This window comes from Sinocyclocheilus rhinocerous, unplaced genomic scaffold (genome assembly GCF_001515625.1).
Source record: "Sinocyclocheilus rhinocerous isolate Xijiao unplaced genomic scaffold, SAMN03320098_v1.1 scaffold576, whole genome shotgun sequence".
In the NCBI taxonomy this organism is placed as follows: Eukaryota; Metazoa; Chordata; class Actinopteri; order Cypriniformes; family Cyprinidae; genus Sinocyclocheilus; species Sinocyclocheilus rhinocerous.
Window position 1 is genome coordinate 3,848,223 of NW_015662167.1, and position 19,006 is coordinate 3,867,228.

General features: G+C 37.6%; 1 protein-coding gene across 1 annotated transcript in view; it reads right to left on the bottom strand.

Annotated features, from left to right (window-relative positions):
- Positions 1-5,627: 5,627 nt before the first annotated feature.
- Positions 5,628-19,006, bottom strand: part of LOC107727853 (rho guanine nucleotide exchange factor 10-like protein) — a 38,555-nt gene continuing 25,176 nt past the window's right edge. The window contains exons 6-8 of the mRNA XM_016537872.1: positions 11,013-11,184; positions 7,918-8,043; positions 5,628-6,958 (exon numbers count right to left, since the gene is read on the bottom strand). Coding sequence (XP_016393358.1) covers positions 6,420-6,958; positions 7,918-8,043; positions 11,013-11,184 — 837 coding nt within the window. The 3' untranslated portion in view covers positions 5,628-6,419. The remainder of the gene's footprint in view (positions 6,959-7,917; positions 8,044-11,012; positions 11,185-19,006) is intronic.

The following is a 19,006-nucleotide window of genomic DNA, read 5'->3' on the forward strand; positions in this document are numbered from 1 at the left end:
ATTTTCATCGGTCAGGCGTGGATCTATTCTGAATGGTTGATAAATTTTGACAAAGTTTAAGCCATGAGCAAAGTTAAATAATTTCTACTTTAAAAGCACGGAGGGATCGCAATTGCACACAGTCTGCGCACAAGCAATATCAGAGTGAGAGGACAGGCAGTTCATTTGTATAAATTAGGCCTATTTGAGAGCTCGCATCCAGTTTTCTGCGATTACATGACTGTGTTCTCATGTTACTATAAAGCGCTAGCCACATTTGCGCGGGAATGATTAAAATTATGTGGAATACCTGCAATCCCGCGCGGACATTCAGACTCTGTAGTTGACGGGAGGTGGATGCGTGTCAAACTCACTGTCGGAGAGGAGAGAGACGCAGCTTGTATCAGTGTATATTCGGTTGATACTGTGGAAAATGAGTAATGGAACCGTGTCACGTATTTCAGTATCTGTATCGAAATATAGATATTTATGATAACACTACCATGTAGTTTGTTTCTCCAAACTTTGAGTCCATAAATTACGCGGAGCTCCCTTCTTCCTCTTCTTCTTCTAATGTTTATTGGCGGTTGGCAGACTCGCTGAGCTCCTTCACCGTCTGATCAGCTCTTCACCTGCTGCAGCAGCGCTTTTCCCGGTTCAGATATCAGGGCTTTTATTGGTCCCTTTACGATCGGATATCTTTATTGGCTACTGAAGTGCCGTCAAAGGTTTGAATATCAATTCAAATTGTGGGCGTACTCAGTAACGAACTATGATTTAAAAGTAACGAAGTAGATTATTTTGCTTAATTTGTACTTAAGTACAAGTAAAAGTACAGCTTTCAAAATATACTCAAAAAAGTACAAGTAGCCTACCCGAAAAAAACTACTTAATTACAGTAACGTGAGTAGTTGTAATTCGTTACCTCCACCACTGTAATTTTCTATCTTTAACTGTTTTAAATTCATTTTAAAAGTTTTTAAATTCTTGTTTTATTGTTATTTTTTTATGATTATTTTACTTCCTTTTATGTAAAGCACTTTGAATTACCATTGTGTATGAAATGTGCTATTTAAATAAACTTGCCTTGCCTAGCCTCCTCTGTTGATTTTTTTTAAACCAATGACAAATAGATCCACTGGGCTGATGCAGTGAAATACTCGATGGTGATTGGTTATTTTTTATTTTATTTTTTAAATTGTTTTTTTCTTTTATCAACAGAGGCCAAAGTCTAAAAGCTTCCCAAAAGGATTGTGCTTCGGCTTTCCCCCTTCCCTTCTCTATCCACAGAGATGTTCAAGGGGAATAGCAGTGGTAAAACACAGTGGAATCCAACTCCAGCAATATTTTATGGTTTGCAACAGTGAAATAACAATAAAGAAATAAATATTCTGAAGACATGTAATAACTTGAGATTTTATCAACATTAAATTCTTCCATTTTTTCCCACCTCAAAATTTTGAGTAGGCTGTGCTTCCCTTTCTTGCCGACGAGCCGCCATGACAATCTGCACCTTTCAAGCAAACCATGTTGTAAAAAGAAGCTTTTTAGGTTTCAAATGATAAAACAATGGACTGGGGGGGAAATGAAGACATGCTGTGGTTGTCAAATGTTAGTGAAATATAATTAAAAGTTTATGAAAAGGAAAGTTCACAGAAACTTTTCATATTCGCAAATCCCACTAGGTTTGATATTTGCTATCTAATAGAATGAAATTCAAACATTTCAAACAAGTCTCACTACTTTTTGGGTCAATGTATTGTACATATGATGGAGATGCCACAAGTCTCCTCCAGGTGGGTGTATAACCCAGCGTGGGATGATCAAATTTTCATTCACTTTGTATATTTCATTGGTTCCAAATAAAATATTTTTTACCAACCATTGGAGCCAATGGTCAGTGAGTCCAACAGAGAGAAATTAACAGTTGATAGACCTGTGATATGGAAAATACCATTCAAATGCAGTGGCGTGTTTTCTTTCAAGCCACCAGTTAACAATTCATGCTCAGAACTGTCATCCTTCAATACATCACCGTACGTTTCGCTTTCACACAGGTCTGATTGGCATCAACATTATTATATTTCATCCAAACATCACAGATACTAAATGTCTTGGTCACAAGCCACAGGCCTTTTTAACACATCATAATGGAAAAAGACAGATATGGGCAACAGAGAAGTAGTCTTTTGCATTCTCTGTACGAATCATTAACTTTGACATTCTTTGTCAACATGGCAACTGTGACTTTTATCAAAAATAAAACAAGCTTTCAACAGCAGAATATTCATCTGCATGCAAATGATTCCTAAATCTTAAGAAACATGCAGTTTGCTCAGAGCTGTGTTGCATGATAGGTGAAACTCTCTCAGGACACCTTTAGTGCCACAGTACGCACATGTATCTGCTGTTTGCGCTGTGTTTGTCAGCCAAAATGCTTGCGCTGCAACCTGCGTCTTTTTGTTGACTCCAAGGGCGAAAGTGTGTATACGGGTCGTTCTAGAGCTAAACTCCATTTTAGAATGCAATTCAGCACTGCTGTACAATCGCTGGCTTATGTTGGGCAAATAAAGTGTTCGCACCCATCCTGCATTACAGACTGACTCAGCATGTGGCACCATGTGATCTCGGTTTGTCTGTGCTGCGACTGTCCCACTGGAATATTTTACAAGGGTTCACAGGAAATGAGCAAATGACTTAAGCAAATTGAAAAGCAATTGAAATAACCACTGCTGTGACTCGCTTTTTCTGCAAAGATGAATGTGTTTGTAATGACGTGGCAAATTTCTCATATTGTGGGTCACGCTTGGCCATTTAAGCCAAATGGACAGGCTTAAAACTGACAAGGGCAATGCCAAGGTCATGTTCTGAGACAGAATTGTCTTGTGTGATTATACCGGCACAATTTATTATGAAAACGGATCATTCTAAAGTGCCTTAGTTTTCTCAAAGTTGCCTAAAAATGCTGCAAGAGATTTTTAGTACACTAGTCACACAACACTAAGTGCAAATAAGATTGACCTTAAAAGTAAATATGCAGAGTATCGTAAGCTTGTTTGATGTTTTTCTCCCCAGCAATTAACATGCCTGGGTGATTTTCTCGTCTAACGAACAAAACTTCTCAGGGAAACAGCATGTAAGCACAGCTGTTTCACAGAACTGCGATCTCCAATCAATTTGATCGCAAATCACATTGTGCTCAGCACAACTGCAAACATCCTTCATGCTGTAAACTACACTAACTTGGGTTTAAGTGGGCTCTCGGCCGTGTATCTGCCTAAGGCCAGCGTTCTGAAGCCAGCAGGGCTAGGATGAAGAGATTCAGCGGGAGCTTTGGTCTGTCCTCACAACCCAGAACCTCCATTCCACTCTCACAGCTGTGTTTACACCTCTCATGTACCATATGAATACTCCCAAGAGTCCTTGGGTTAGAAGTACCTCTTTTCCCACCAAAACGGTGTTGGTGCTCAACAAGAGGAACTTGCTCATTTCCTCTGACTTGACAGCTGAATTATGACATAACTGACCACAAACAAACAGCACAGTTTTATGTTCGTAATACACTCTTAGAAAAGCTACATAGATTTCACCGGGGCGGGATCCTAAGCTACAAAATGTAAAAGTTACATCTTTGCAACTTATTTATCCCTAAACGTTACATATTAGTACCTTAAAGGTACATAGTAGTAATTTAAAATAACATATTTCTATCTAAAGTGTATATATTAGCACTGTTTTTTCTGAGAGGGTAGCATGCATAACATAATACACTTCTTAGCAAATTAGGACACTATAAATAATTCAAATCCAGAACAAACTCCATTAAAAATGTTCATACATCTGCTGAGTGCAGAGGTGCTGAACTGTGTTGCGCAAAAGTGATCATTTTCAAATCTAAGATGTTCTGGCAGCGGCAACGGTCGAGTTTTTCACCATCCCAACATGCATACATTTATTCAGATCTGACCTTTCGGTACAGCTTCTGGGTTTTTCCAGTGTGGCATGTCATTTAATGCACCGTACTTATCCACCATCTCTGTGTAAATCGTATGTAATCACAGGGATTTTTGCTTTTGTGAGGGTCAACAAGAGATGGGAAAAAAGCACGGCCCTGCATAAATTTGTCAGCTTAGCAGCAGCCAAGAGCACACTGGGTTTGCGATCTTATTTCATACATTTACTTTAGACTAATAAACTGCACTGCTGTTTACAATAATCACACACAGAGGTAGCTTTTATTGTTTTTATTTTAGTAACAGTGAATTGACAAACATGAGGCTACATTTTATTAGCATAAAACAATCCTAAAAAATCTGTGCATTTGGGACACAAATGGAAACTTCAAGTGGTTACTTTATATGGATGGATAATGCACAATGTGTATTATTCATGTTACATTTAATTCACTTTTACTTATGAATTTCATATCCAAACAATGAATGACTGTTGTAGCACTACAGTTATTACATTCAGTGGGATATTATGGCCTTCATAAATGTTTGATGTTATAACGCAAAAACAAAAAACTATTTAATTAACAGTTTTAATAAAATTTTGCAGTACCAGGACAAATTATGCATTCCGTACATTCATAATGTTGCATGGTATGAAAAATGCATGATGACAAAGTGGTGAGGGGTGGAAAAATAAACCATTTAAGTATATTATTCAGCAGCTATTTCTGAGGACTTTTAGTTTAATACAGTTTATTTGCGGTCTCCAAAAAAGATTAAACCAGCCTAAGGTGGTTTGCTGGTCTATGCTGGTTCAGCAGGGCTCCGTGTTTGGCCAAGCTGGTGTTTAAACAGAGCTTTTTAGAGCTGTATTCATTAATGTGTTTATTATTTATTTACTTGTTCGTTTCTACCAAAAACAACCTCAAACTATTCCCTTTCACACAATACAACGTGCATCTGGCACAATTCCTAATGGAAGACTGGAAGACAACGTCTTAAATGTAGATCAAACAAGGAAAAAGAATGAGGGTAACCAACTGCAGCTTGCAGATGGAACTGCAATATTACAAAAAATATCAGCAGTGAATACCCTTCAACAAGATCAAATAAACATCAAAAGCTTCACAAGATCCCCAACTTTCCTGCAATTAGTGGTGCTTGTATCTTTCTACTACCAGCTGCTAATGAACTTGCTTGTTAAGTAATGGTGATTTAAGCAGACGTTTCAAATGACTGCCATATGGTGAAAATGTTTTCAGGTTGTGTACATAAGAAAAAACATGTCCACTAAAAAGATTTTTAATGAGGCTTCACCATTCACCACAGAAATTCAGGCCTTCAGTTGTTTTGAAATCCATTTTTAACAACGACCTGCACAGGCTTGACTTCATGTGTTCACATTATCAAGAGTCAAAGGGTGAGAGTATTCTCTGAGTGACTGCACAAAAGCATGAAAACCCCTTTCACTTTACTTTTCACTTTCCACTGATATGATTTTTTTCAGATGCAGGGGAATAAAAAAAACCCCTCAGCAGCTTTGTGGTGTGGTAAATTCATCACGATTCACTAAAGGCTGACCGGACTGAGGCCTCAAGGAAATGTTCTATTAGAATAGTTTAGGCCCTGATTACGGTGAAGTGTGAGATTAAATACATGGATTTAAATTCTCTACTGGTAAGGAAACACCTTCCAGGTACTGTACAGGAATGAGTGACAGAGGCTGAATTAACTGAGAACCTATTACTCTGAATCTATTAGTTATGGAATATTCTTATTGGAAGACCTGGATTTCTCGAGATCGCAAGGTCATTTAATATAGAAGACATTTTTTTCTGGGAAAGAAGAGCCTCACATTTTGTACCACACATGCCCAGCGAAAAGGGAAAGTTCACTCTGAAATGAAAATTCTGTAATTTACTTATCCTCACGTCATTCCAAACCCATATTACTTTGTTTCTTTCAAATATCCTGGTCACCATTCTTCTGTATAATAAAATTGAGGACTAGAGCGGTCAGGCTCCAAAATGACAAAAAACACCATAAAAGTGGTGCGCCGATCGCTTTGTGTAAAGAATTTATAAATTTTTTTAAATGATATAATTCACTGTTACTGTATTACCCTAGTGATGTCTGAATTGTAAAATTACTCGAGTCAGATCTTTTCAATGAATCAGTTGAGCTTACAAAATTGGTCTGGATAATTTGTTCATGAATCGGTTCTCAAGAGAGGAAAATTATCAGAGAAATAACCCCTTACATTTTAAAAGGACTGTTCATCACTGTATGATGGTAACACGGGAGGATGAGCCACTTTTATGACAACTTTCGTATATTTTTTGAAGCTTTCATTCATTGTAACAGTGCTGAAAAGAGGGACCAGTACATTCATCCAAAAGAAAGTCATTCAGGTTTGAAATGACATACAGTATGGGTATGTAAATTGTCAACATTTTAATTTCACAATTCCTTAAACACAATTTCAGCTCAAACCGTGAGAGGAAGCTGCCAGATCATAAGTGTGGTTTCTGCGGTGGTCGCCACAGAACCCTCCCTCAGTCGGCGGAAGCCCTTGCCGCCCGAGATGACTGCTACTGAGGTAACCCTATCCCTCCTCACCCCGTCCCTCTCGCAGGGTCGACCCCTGACCCACATGTCTGGATCATCGCTGAGTTCGTATATGGAGCCGTCTTCCATGCTGTGCTCCAAAGATTCTAAAGACGAGTCCGAGGCTTCGTCCCCTCTCGCGGTTAATGGTCGCCCGGGCAAACCTGAGGTTGAGCGGAGGCGGTACTGTAGCAACACCCCACTCCTCCCCTTCCCTTTACCATCCACTTGGGCGGAAATACTGGGCTGCTGGAGCGATTCCTGAGAGGACGAGTCACTGCGGTCCTCCACTCCACAGGCCGAGTCATGCCCTTCCACCAGAGAATCCCGCTTCAGAAGATCAGGAGACAAACTGCTGGAAAGGGCAACTAAGAAATCCACAGGCCCGCAGTGTGCATTAAGTGATGACATCCCCTTACCTGTGCCACATTGAAAGAGAGCTCAAATTGCTTTAATCAGTAAAAAGCAGCAATGCCAGAGGGTCAAAGAAACCTTAAAATTTGATAACTCATTTCCATTACTACTTGTATTACTTACTGAAATGACTTTGAATTAAAGGAATAGCTCAGATAATTGGTCATTATTTGATCATCATCCTCGGTTGTTCCTATCCCCTATATATATAATTTTTTTCGTGGAACAAAGACATTTTGAAGATTTTTTCCATATAAAGACAAGCTCCAGATCAGAGGGGAAACACCTCTTTTCAATTCTTTCATTTATTTAGCAAGGAGATTTTAAACTACTACTACTTCTTCAAAAAAAAAAAAAAGCATCGTGGTTTCCACAAAGATATTGAGCAGCAACTCAGCATTTTAAAATGTATAAACGATTGTGTGTTACTAAAGACTGGAGTAATGACTACCACAGGAATAAATAACATTTTATAATAAAATAAAATACAAAATTATTTTATTTAAAATTGAAATAATATTTTACACTATTATTGTTTTACTGTATTTTTGATTAAACAAATGCAGCCTTAGTGATTAAATATGACACTGATACGTGCGTCATGTTAGGGTGGATATCAAATATTTGGTCATAATATTTGGTTGAACTACTTCATGACACTTTTATGATGCGTTTTGTTCTTTCAGGATCTTTGCAAAAAAGCTTTGTAAAAATTCTTAAAGAATTTTAATTTATGTGCCACAGAAAAAAAAAACAACAAACAGGTTTTAAACATGATGGCCAGTAAATAATGACAGAAGTTTAATTTTAGAGTGAACTATTCTTTTAACAAAGAATACAGGATACAGGAATCATTACATAATTGTCTCTTTGAATCATTATGTAATTGTTCTATCATTGTGCAAGAGACTTTCCAAAAGGACTAAAGGCACTTATGCATCATGAAGAGCCACCATCTGTGTACCTGTAATTTTGGGGATGCCCTCCAACTTGGGCACAGGCAGGGTGATGATAATGCCCTGGGCAGTTCCCACCCAGAGCAGACCCTGGCAAATCAGCAGGCTGGTAACTCTCATGCTCTTCTGACCTTCTAAAGAAAAATACAGGTGTCACCAACACTAAAAAAAACTTTCTTTAGTCGACCTGTTTATATCTATGCAGTATGATGCATTTTTACAAACACTGAAAACCACTTTCCTGCTTGCATATCAACAATTATTGTATCCGTGGAGACTCAGATTAAACCCCAGCACACTGCTGATTGCCCGCTCACAGTTGTGCTTCTCTCATCAGCTTTATTTAACTGGTCGATTATAGCAGTGTGTAGGTATGACAACATTAAAATCGCTGTTTAGACAAAAAAACAACATGGATGGAACATTTAAATGACTTCATTCACAGTGCCCAAATGCCTGACCCTGGGTCTTTAGACATCAGAAAGCCACCACAGCATAATTAAATCAAAGAAGAACAGCACAGCAGAGACTTCAGCAAGCCTGGATGGTGGCCCCATGCTCGTATTATAAAGCTTGCTTTGCATGGGTGATCGGCAAGTGGCTAATTGATTCCTTTTCACGGCGTGCTGTCTTTAGGTTGCTATAGTACTTGGGGAGTCTTTTGCTAATGTGTAAATGAAGCATTTTCAGTATGGTAGTTAGTCACCAGGAAATCACTGAAGGTCATGAAAAAACATGAGCGAATGCACTGCATTAGGCAGAATTCCTTCTTAGAAATGTCAGCTGTCCAGTTCTGCAGAGCATTCACCTATTATACATTCGTTTTCTTTGCAAGAGGGATCACCTTAATAATAGATTGTCAAATAGATCTGCAGTTCTACAGTAATGCATATGAATTCATGAGTGCTGAAAACATAAAATGCTGAGGTTTGGGGAAAAAAATGCATATTGCATATTTTATTAGATGTCCTTGTAGTTGACGCATAATGTGTACTTGGATTCTTTCTGCATTATAACTATCAAGATTTCAGGTTAAAAAGTATTAACTATTAATATATAAGGTTCAGTCTGTTAACATTAGGTAGTTCAAGAGCTAGTGGTGTATTATAAACAAACAGTAATATATACAGTATATTTGTAAATTAACAATTAACTGAATGCATAATGTTAAAATGTTGAACCTTTTGTCATATCATATGAATATATAAAGGAAAGTGTGTATTCTTAGGTCCTGTAACTGGTAAAAACAGTTCTTTTCAATGCACTTTCACTCATCAAATGATTCAAATATTTCTCTCAGTTAATTAGAGGTAATAAAAGCTGCATGCTTAATATAAGAAATGCGGTTTAAAACAGTTTTAGATGGTCACACCGCAGGTCATTCAAACAGATTATTATGACACAAAATTATTTAATCTTAATTAACTACAATATAATGTTAAGGGCTTAGATGTATAACATAATATAACATATAACATAACATATAACACATAACACATAACATATAACACATAACATAACATAACATAAACATAAACATATGTTTCAAAGATTCTCTTTGATGCAATATGGATCTGACTGTTCCAGCTATTATTAGATAGGAAGGATTCAGCCTAATGTCTGGCTTGCTTATCATGTCTGAAGGTTCAGACTGATGAGAAACTGCAGAATAATCGGTTCACTTTAAGACAATAATTAATTCATCACCCATCACTTGGGTGCAAACCTGTGGGATTAGCAGACCATTGATCTGTAATAACTATATCAGTCCTCCTATGTGTGATGTGTGCAGATTAGCATATTCAGGAAAGCCAGTGGGACGTTCTCTGGGCCTAGAGTATAAAAGGGGAAGAAGGCATCTGCCAAAGCTTATTTTCACTTTTGTGCTCCATTGACTGTAAACCCCTCGACATAACATGAAATCGCAGAGTCACCTCAACCAACATGAACTACATATTTAAACACAGCTAGCTGCATAAGTTCGACAACAGCCTGAGGGTTGCAGGACCTTCGCAGACATCTTCGCCACAACTTCTTCACGTGTCTTTTGAAATACAGCTGTAACTTTGATCCAGAGGTTTGATGTTCTCGCTGTTCGACAAAAAATAAAACAACAAGAAAAACAAAGGTATATCTTTTTCGCTTTGTTTTTAATGAGACACGGTTGTAGCAACAGGCCCATTGACATTAACTTGCTCTGGCCAGTTCCTGAAGTCTGCTACACCGCTTTGGGTTTATTTTTCTCCTTCTCCTTTCTATTCCACTTGATCGCAATTGTCTGTGACAACTGGAGAATCATGGGCTTTTTTTTTTTTAAGCTTAACGTGGACAATCGCATTCAAGTGAAATCAAACATTATTAGACAGCCTGAAAGAAGTTATTCTGCTCCAGAGGATTCTGCGAGCTACTGGAGCGATGCCGCCCAGATTTTCTCTTTATATAGTCTGATGTGTGGCGCTGAATTACTCTGAAGTGGTGTGGATATTTACTTAAACTATTATTTTCAGTGTCCTTGCTTATATAATGAATGTTTACACAAGCTCCCTTCTGCAAAAAGGTAGTGAAAACCATGGTTTTGGCTTACATATATTTCATCTAAAGGAGGGACGAAGCACAAAGAATTTGACAAATTTGAGATTTAACAGGACCCGAGGGAGATAAAGACGGCTAAAGGTGAGTGCAGAAAGGTAAAAAAGTGAATACAGCTGAATTAAATACCAGCTGCACCGAGAAAAGGCACAATGGCAAAACGCTGGCACATTACCAACATGCCACGGCTGCTGGAGTCATGACAAGAGTGTTGCCAAGGCAACATTTCGAATGGAAAGCTTTGTCTGTGCCATTGTGACTTTTCCTGCCTGTAACCCCACAGCTCCATTACTGCTCTGCGGGGTCTTAAGTTAGCTACTTATTCACGGACGGTCCCTGGAGAGCCAGCCTACAGGAACCATTCCAACAAGAACTTCTCTGTCATTACCTTTTTATCAGAAGAAGTGCAGTTCAAAGAAATGATGGAAACAATGCTGTTCAAGCATGTGTGAAGGCATAAAGAATTTTTGTATTCAAACGGTTCCTTCCGTAGGGTCAAAGGAGAGATACTCACTGGGGTTGTAAAATGATGAGGGTGTAGATATGTTAATCTCCTGCAGGTGCTCCAGTGTTTCCGTATGGAACAAGCGTATAGAGGAACCTTCTGAAAAAGCCATCCATACGCCCCCCCCAGCTCGTACCATATGGGCCACGCTCACCATCGGGTCCTGATGGACCTCAAATCTCTAAAACAGAACAGAGGACAATGAGATTACATCAGATATCTAACTTCATATCAATACAGGTCTAGTGGGACATTTTCTGATAGTTTGTCATCAAGCTGTTTTTAAGATATAATGCCAAATTCAAAAGGGTGAAGAACTCCACTACACAATTGAGAGGAAAAGTTAAGAAATATAGTTTACCCACAAAAGAAACTATCATCTCATATCACAATATGAGTCATTTTATATCACGATAATGATATATATCACAATATATACATTTTTGCTTTAAATAAGGTCTTTATGATACCAACATTTACCATAGAAATGTCATAATTCTTGTTACCAGTGTCAATATCACAAAAACTAACACTACTAGCCTAAATTTATAAGTAAAAAAAAAAAGCTCAAGCTCACTGAAGACATGTAAACAGTCAGCGATTAGATAAGAATAAGAAACTAATTACCAGCAATAAGACAAAAAACTGCAGTAGAACAAATAAATAAGAAATGCTACATACATTGTATAAAGTAATTAAATGAATAAAAACACTGCATATCCGTCACTGTGTAAATTAAATATACTGTATATTATTTCTCATTAAAGTTACAAAAGTGATTTAGTCAAAGGCAGTGCGAGATTTTCTCTCTTTTGTTGTTTGATTAACGTGAATGACAGACAGCAGGAATATTAGACTGCTGTCACTTTAAGAGCTGCCCGGATTCCAATAAACTGTTAAACATGTTTTCTTTCTCAGCTGTTTGCTTTCACTTAAGACCTAAATTATTGCGTTTACAATTATATTTGCAGAGACAGGCATTGTGACACATACAATTATGTGTATTAAACCATTCAAGGGCTGTAAAACTGCAGAAATATATCTGTTCAATACTCTCGCGCTCTATGAGCACCGTCTTCACGTGCGTGCTTCTCTGACAGCACTCAAAACCAGTCTCTCTGACAGCATGTGCATATAGCGAAATGAGCTCCCTTTTGATGCTGATTGCGTTTCAACAGCTTAAAATCACGATTTTTTAAAATGCATGCAAACGATAAGTTTCCGTGACCACATAAGCACAGCAACGACACATGAGCGCATAACTGCGATAGAGAAAAAAGTCCAAAATCTCTACCGGTTGATCGTGTCTAACGGTGTATCACCCAGCCCTACTACTTACCCTCTTGTTGTTCCAAACCTGTAGGTGTTTCGTTCTTCATAGGAACACAAATGAACACAAATGTTTTTGCCCATACAAACCTAACTACTTTGGATCCCACAGCATTTCACTGTATGTACAAGACATTTTTCAAAATATGTTCTTTTGTATCCCTCATACAAAATCATACAGGTTAGAAATGATATGAGGCCGAGTAAATGACAGAATTTTCTTTTTTTGGGAATAAACTCGAGTGCCTCACTTTACTGGTTGATTCAGGCAAAGACATAATTGTGATAATGGAAAACCTGACAAGATGCCAAGTGATCCAGCATTTTAAGATTCTTAAAAACTAAACATGAGTCACTAAAACTGCATGTTTACATATAAAACGGCCATTATTTTGATCATTCAAAGTGTCTAAAACACATTTTTATGCATTTTATGCAAGTTGTCTTTACAACAATTTGACTAAATTGTACTTGTGCACAACTGGCACATGTTCGTTTGAAATCTAAAGACCCATTATGCATTTGAGTTACATTTGTTCAGCGGGAATCCAGCAAATACCCATTCCAATAGGATGATGCATGCCATATTATCTTCAACATAAAATTCACACAAAAACAAGTAACAAGTAACAAATTCTGTGCACAGCAAGAAGAAACTATAATAATGCTGTATAACAGAACCATCTAATCGAAGTCGCATTTGAGACGTTTGACCTACATGTTCAACTGGGAAGTATAAACATGACATTAATATTCCCTTCATGATAAAGTCATTTCAGACTGCAGTCGCATAGCTTTACTAATGGGTTAAAAGGTGGACTGCAAAACCAGAGACCAATGAGAATCAACAAGCAGAAAGGATTGGAACACAGTTTGGTACAGAACTCAATAAGGCATGACAAAAACAAGCAGTTACAGAACTCCATCTCCTTTCTTCTCTCATTTGCTTTCTCTTCTCCATTAGCTCACAAACAGAATATTGAACTATAATGATAAAGGTTCCATCGCAAATGCATCTAGCTTTTATTTTCCCCTCTTTTATTCTCAATACAGTACATATGCAAGGACTTCCTCACATGCACAGTCTAAAACTAGGACAAGAACGATGAGCATTCAGGCTCTCAAGGTGGCATAAGAAAGTGAAAACCTTACACAATTGTATAAATAAAACATTTAGTGTGATTGAAAGCTTGCTAGGAGACCATACTCACATATGGTTCAGGTTGTTTTCTCCAAACTGGAAGATCCACAATGCTGCAAGAATTCTCTTTAATGATGAGCCACCAAAGTTATCAGCAATTTAAGGCCCTTTGTATCATTTGATTCTCATGAGAACACTGTGTGCCCGCATAAATTCCAAACTTTCTGGACTTCAGAGCTGATTTATGGTGTTATGTATACCAGAGACTCAAAACAATGCAAGCAGATCTCAAAAGCAACCACTGAGGTGGAAGAGGGCATTCACATCTTCACAATCTTCACACACTCCTGAGAAACCCTGGATTTTAGCCTGTGGCAAAAAAAGTTAAGAAGCAGGCATTGTTCTGGTCATCCTCTATCAAAAGACCTCTAGTTGAGCAACAGATACCTAACCCAAAGATTAAGCTGGAGGTCCCCTTCTGGTCCAGACCAGTTCACTTCTGTCACTGAATTAGGAGCATAAGAGATACAGATCCTTCACCTGAAAATGAACATTCTGTCATTATATACACACACTCATGCTGTTTCAAACCGAATTACTTACTTTCTTCTGTGGACCATAAAAGAAAATATCTTGTGCAAACTACCACATCACTGATTTCAGCCTTTATATATAATATATAAAATATAAAAGCACATATAAAAAACACCCTATTCTAAATGGTAAAAATCTCAGCAATCCATGGGTTATACACGTTACATATGAGCTGTCTTTACAATAGTCTTTTGCATTTTCTTATCTGTAGTTGTGTACAAAAAGCCCAGTTTGTTACAAAGAAGGTTGATGAGAAATGTCGCCTTGTCTCTGAGTCTATTCAAAATGTTAAAACCTGAAACTACAACAATATGAACCCAGCGGTTTCTTAATCTTCCTGTGATCATCATGTCAACAATTTTGCACTGGCCGAATGAACAACTACAGTCAAAACTCCATTACTCAGTGAAAATGAGGTCAAATAAAACTACACATAGACTATGACATGTTAAGGCAACACAGATCTGTTCAATAACGCAGTTAGAGCTGCCCAATGTGCTTAGTTCTCTAAATTGGTCTCTGTGAGCCTGAAGGGCTCAATTCTCAACTGTGATGATTTTGCAGCTTTTTATAGATAAGCAATCCATAAAGATCTTCGAATTCGAAAAGGCACTTATGACTGAAGCAGCTTCCAAACTTACTAACACGTTTAAACAAGTCCTTTGGGCAGCTGTGGCCTAATGGTTAGAGAGTCAGATTTGTATTCCAAAGGTCGTGGGTTTGAGTCTTAGTACCAGCAGGAATTGTAGGAGGGGGAAGTGAATTAACAGCAATCACTTCCACCTTCAATACCCACGACTGAAGTGCCCTTAAGCAAGGCACTGAACCCAACACCCTTAGCTCCACAGCAAAAATGGCTGCCCACTGCTCCGGGTGTGTATGTTCGGTACTCACTGCTGTGTGTGTGCACTTGGGTTAAATGCAGAGCACAAATTCTGAGTATGGGTTACCATACTTGGCCACATGTCATGTCATGTCACTTTCTATTTCACTTTCACTTTATTAACGTTACCCTACTCACTGGTATAACCTGTTCTTAAGCACTACTCAGAGCAGTCTAATGGAAATCTTCATTTTAAATCTTAATGCTAACTCATCTAAATCCTAAATGCTTAGTTCTGTCATGACAACTCTCAGAGGGATTGGCATGGTAATATACATGACAATGTCAATGTATTTGGTCTTGTAGATCTGCTACGCTGCTGCTGCGGTAGAGCAAGTACCAAGACTTGCTACTGCCAATACATCCACAACATGCTGCTGTGAGCATGTAAGAAATACTGCTGCTGCGCATAACATATGAAATAACCCCCCTATAGCACACATGAATCACCCTGTAGCAGATCCATACAGGTGGAGCTGGGGTAGGTGGAGGGTTTCTGAAGCGCGCTGCAACTGCTACAGCAAGCACTAGCCAAGTATTTAAATGTTGAGCAGCAAGCTCATTGGCTGATAATACAAAAAGAACCAATCAGCTGCGCCATGTGATAATGATGTCATTATGTCAGATTGAGTTTGACCTATCGGACTGCGTCATCTAGAGTTTCACGCCAGAACTTTGGATTTAAAGTTGATGATCAGTGGAAAAAAGTTAAGCCTTTGGATGCTGTATATGTTACCAGTATGACTGTGAACTGCTGAGGTGAATTTACTTTTTGGGGACAGTTATGAGTTGGTTTAGATCCTGCCCAAACATAAAAACAGTTTAAAATTATCATTGTAGAAATATTGTTTCTCTATGAGTCAAATGGAAGCCTGTTTCAGTCGGAGTAAAAAAATAATTGTGAGATAGCTAAAAATAAGAAATAAAGTTAGGTAACTTTATGAGAAAGTCACAATTATGAGATTATGAGTAAAAATTACAAGAAATATTTCCACTTGTGAGAATTATAAACTAAACTATAATAAGTCCAATTATGATATAATGACACATATAAAGTTATGTTTTAAGACCCAAGTGTTAATTGTGAGATATGACATATACATTTAAAGACTGAGATATAGAGGAAACAGGCTTTCATAGTGTCAGTGGCAGACTATAGAAAGGGTAGGGTGGGTTGCACCAATAAGGATTAATCTAAAATCTAGATTAAATCAAGGTTTATCTAATAACTCTGTTGCACCAAACTTTAAACCTTGTTTAAAAAATAAACAGGTTTACATTTAAACCATCATCTTGATCCTGGATTTAATTTATATTTAAGATAGATTAACTTTAATCATGTTGCTCCATAACTTTAAACTCAGATTTAAATCTCAATTAGGGATTAATTTTAAACTTACAGGTGAGGAGGTTTAAAGAAAATAAAGTGCACTAACAGTTACAATTATGTGGCTGATTGAACAAAGACAGAAACAGCGGGTGTGTCGTCAGGTCTCAGAGAGGTGTTTATTATAAATAAAAATGTATTCCATAGTAAACTTGCGTCTGCTATCGAGTCCGGTATGTGAATCCATCACTTATCTCGGTAAAGTTTTGATTGCTTGCTTGATCAGCCATTTGATCAACGGTCTCTCTACGTACGTTAGCGGTTTATAAAGACGGTGGACCTTTTACAAGTTTATTTCCTTTATCGACAAAAGCAACTTATGTCAGAGACAGAGGATAAGGAATATTAGCATTGTTGCTGTTTAATTACATGACGAATCCATCATGGCGGAGAAAATTATTCGTAGATGGAGGTTTTAATCGCAGGTTAGAATTCGAATCCCCGATTTGTTAATCTAAGTTTAAAATTAAGTGGTGCAACACAACTCGATTTAAAATAAAACCCAGATCAACAAATCCTTGATTAGCTCTAAACTTTGCTTAATTTAATCCTTGTTGGTGCAACCCACCCGTAGAGTGCTATTCTGTCTAATCTTCCAGGAAAAGTCCTTGCTAGACTAAAATTTCAAAATGCTGTAATCCTTCATAGGGCTTATTCTAAATAGTCTCCTAACGCTGTGATGCTTGTTTTAATGGGGATGCAGCATTCACTGTCTAAGGTTCTCAAGCAGAAGAGCATTCCACAAGATCTAATGCTGTTGCACCCATTACACGATATCAAAAAGCATACTTTTGCTTGGCGTTAATTTGCACAACACTGTTAGTTGTTCTCGTTTCTACTAATGTACAAGATGTTCTATGAATCTATGGAGTCATACTGGAGAACATCATCAGGTTTTACACACAGAGACAAAAAGAAATACAGAATCTTCCCTTTGAATATGCTTGTAAACTGCATTTCTGCTTACCGTTTTATTTTATTTGTTATAAGACATTCAGTTGTACAAACACAAAAGCAAAATCCAATGCAAATGAACACCTTCCTTCCTTTATCTTTTCCTGCAATGCACAGCATTTTTGTGCCTTCAAAATCACCATCCGACCAGTGGGTTCAAGGGCCACACATCATGAATGTTTCAATGACTCAGGATCCAGTTTCTTTGATTTCAAAGTGATTCACAGCGGAGCCTTGCTTCACTGTCTCACAAAACAATACACCCCCTCCCAAACACCTTTTTAAAAGTCCACAGGGAAAGAGGAGCCATTTTATGCCTGATCCTCTAATGAGGCATGAGGGAGCTGTGCTCCTTATCGAGGGTTTGCACGCAGCCCCGAGGTCTGTGGTGCTACCGAGGAGCCCTGAGAACCCTTACAAACAGCTAGTTCTCCAGTCTGGGGTTGAGGCAGATTAGTTGGAGGGGGTGAGGTGGGTGCGAGAGACTGTTCTCTCCTCTGCACACTAGCAGACAGGGATTAGCACCTGTTTGCGTGCCCTTGCCAAAGGGAGCTTCTTTTGTTTGAGAGCAAGGGAGACGACTGAAACTGCCTTTGATGTGTTTTCGCTTTTAATTGACTTGTCGGCAGTGCTTGCCTTTGCTCTTGTTCTCTCTCTGTTTTCATTTTATTTTGCTTGGACTATTTCTTCAGAGACAAGACACCAGAAGAATACTTCTATCAACTGGTTATTTCCATCTGTAATACTGTTGTGAATGTATATGTTAACATTGTTACAACATATTTCTATTTCAAATAAATGCTGTTCTTTTGAACTTTCTATTAATCAAAGAATTCTGGAAAATGCATTAGGGTTTCCACAAAAACAAAGCAGCACAACTTTTTTTTGATAATAATAACAACACTGATAATAGTAAGATTTTTTTGTTGTTGACAAAACTATCAAAATCAGCATATTAGAATCATTTCTGAAGGACCATGTGAAACTGAAGACTGGAGTAATGGCTGCTTCGCCATCTCAGAAATAAATTACTTTTTAAAAATATAAAATGTTGATTTCATTGCAATTTAATTATTTTTAACAATTTTTTAATTAAATTGTATTTTACATTTTTTTTTGTTGTTTTTTTTTTATCTTACAGACCTCAAACCTTTGAATGGTATTGTATTTTAATACTAGGCATATAAATCTCTCAGCGCAAATGGTGGGCTCATATTCAGAAATCGAAAGGTTCCAATTTTCAGCTGTCTTAGGTGGACAGAGCTAAATACAGGAGTAAACGGTGTCCAAAATGTTAACTCATACAGCATACTATAACTGTTCTAAGCCCAGCCAATGCTTTACAGCTATAAAATAAAACAACCACATGACTGAAAAATTTGGACAATCTCATACATATGTGCCTGGCATCTACACAAATTTGATTTGAATAAAACCATCTAGTGAATAAATGACCATGTGAAGCACATACATCCTAAGTTAATTTATCACAGCTGCTTGCTGAAATACCAATGAGCTTTTAGTTTGCAACATCATGTTTGTCATGTGATTAAATAAAGCATTTATCCACATATAGTACAGTAACACACTGTTACAGTAAGTCATACGTAGTCACAGGATATTAATTTGAGATACAAATACTGATGCACTGTATTTCTTTACAATATCACCACATTCTCCATATATATATATATATATATATATATATATATATA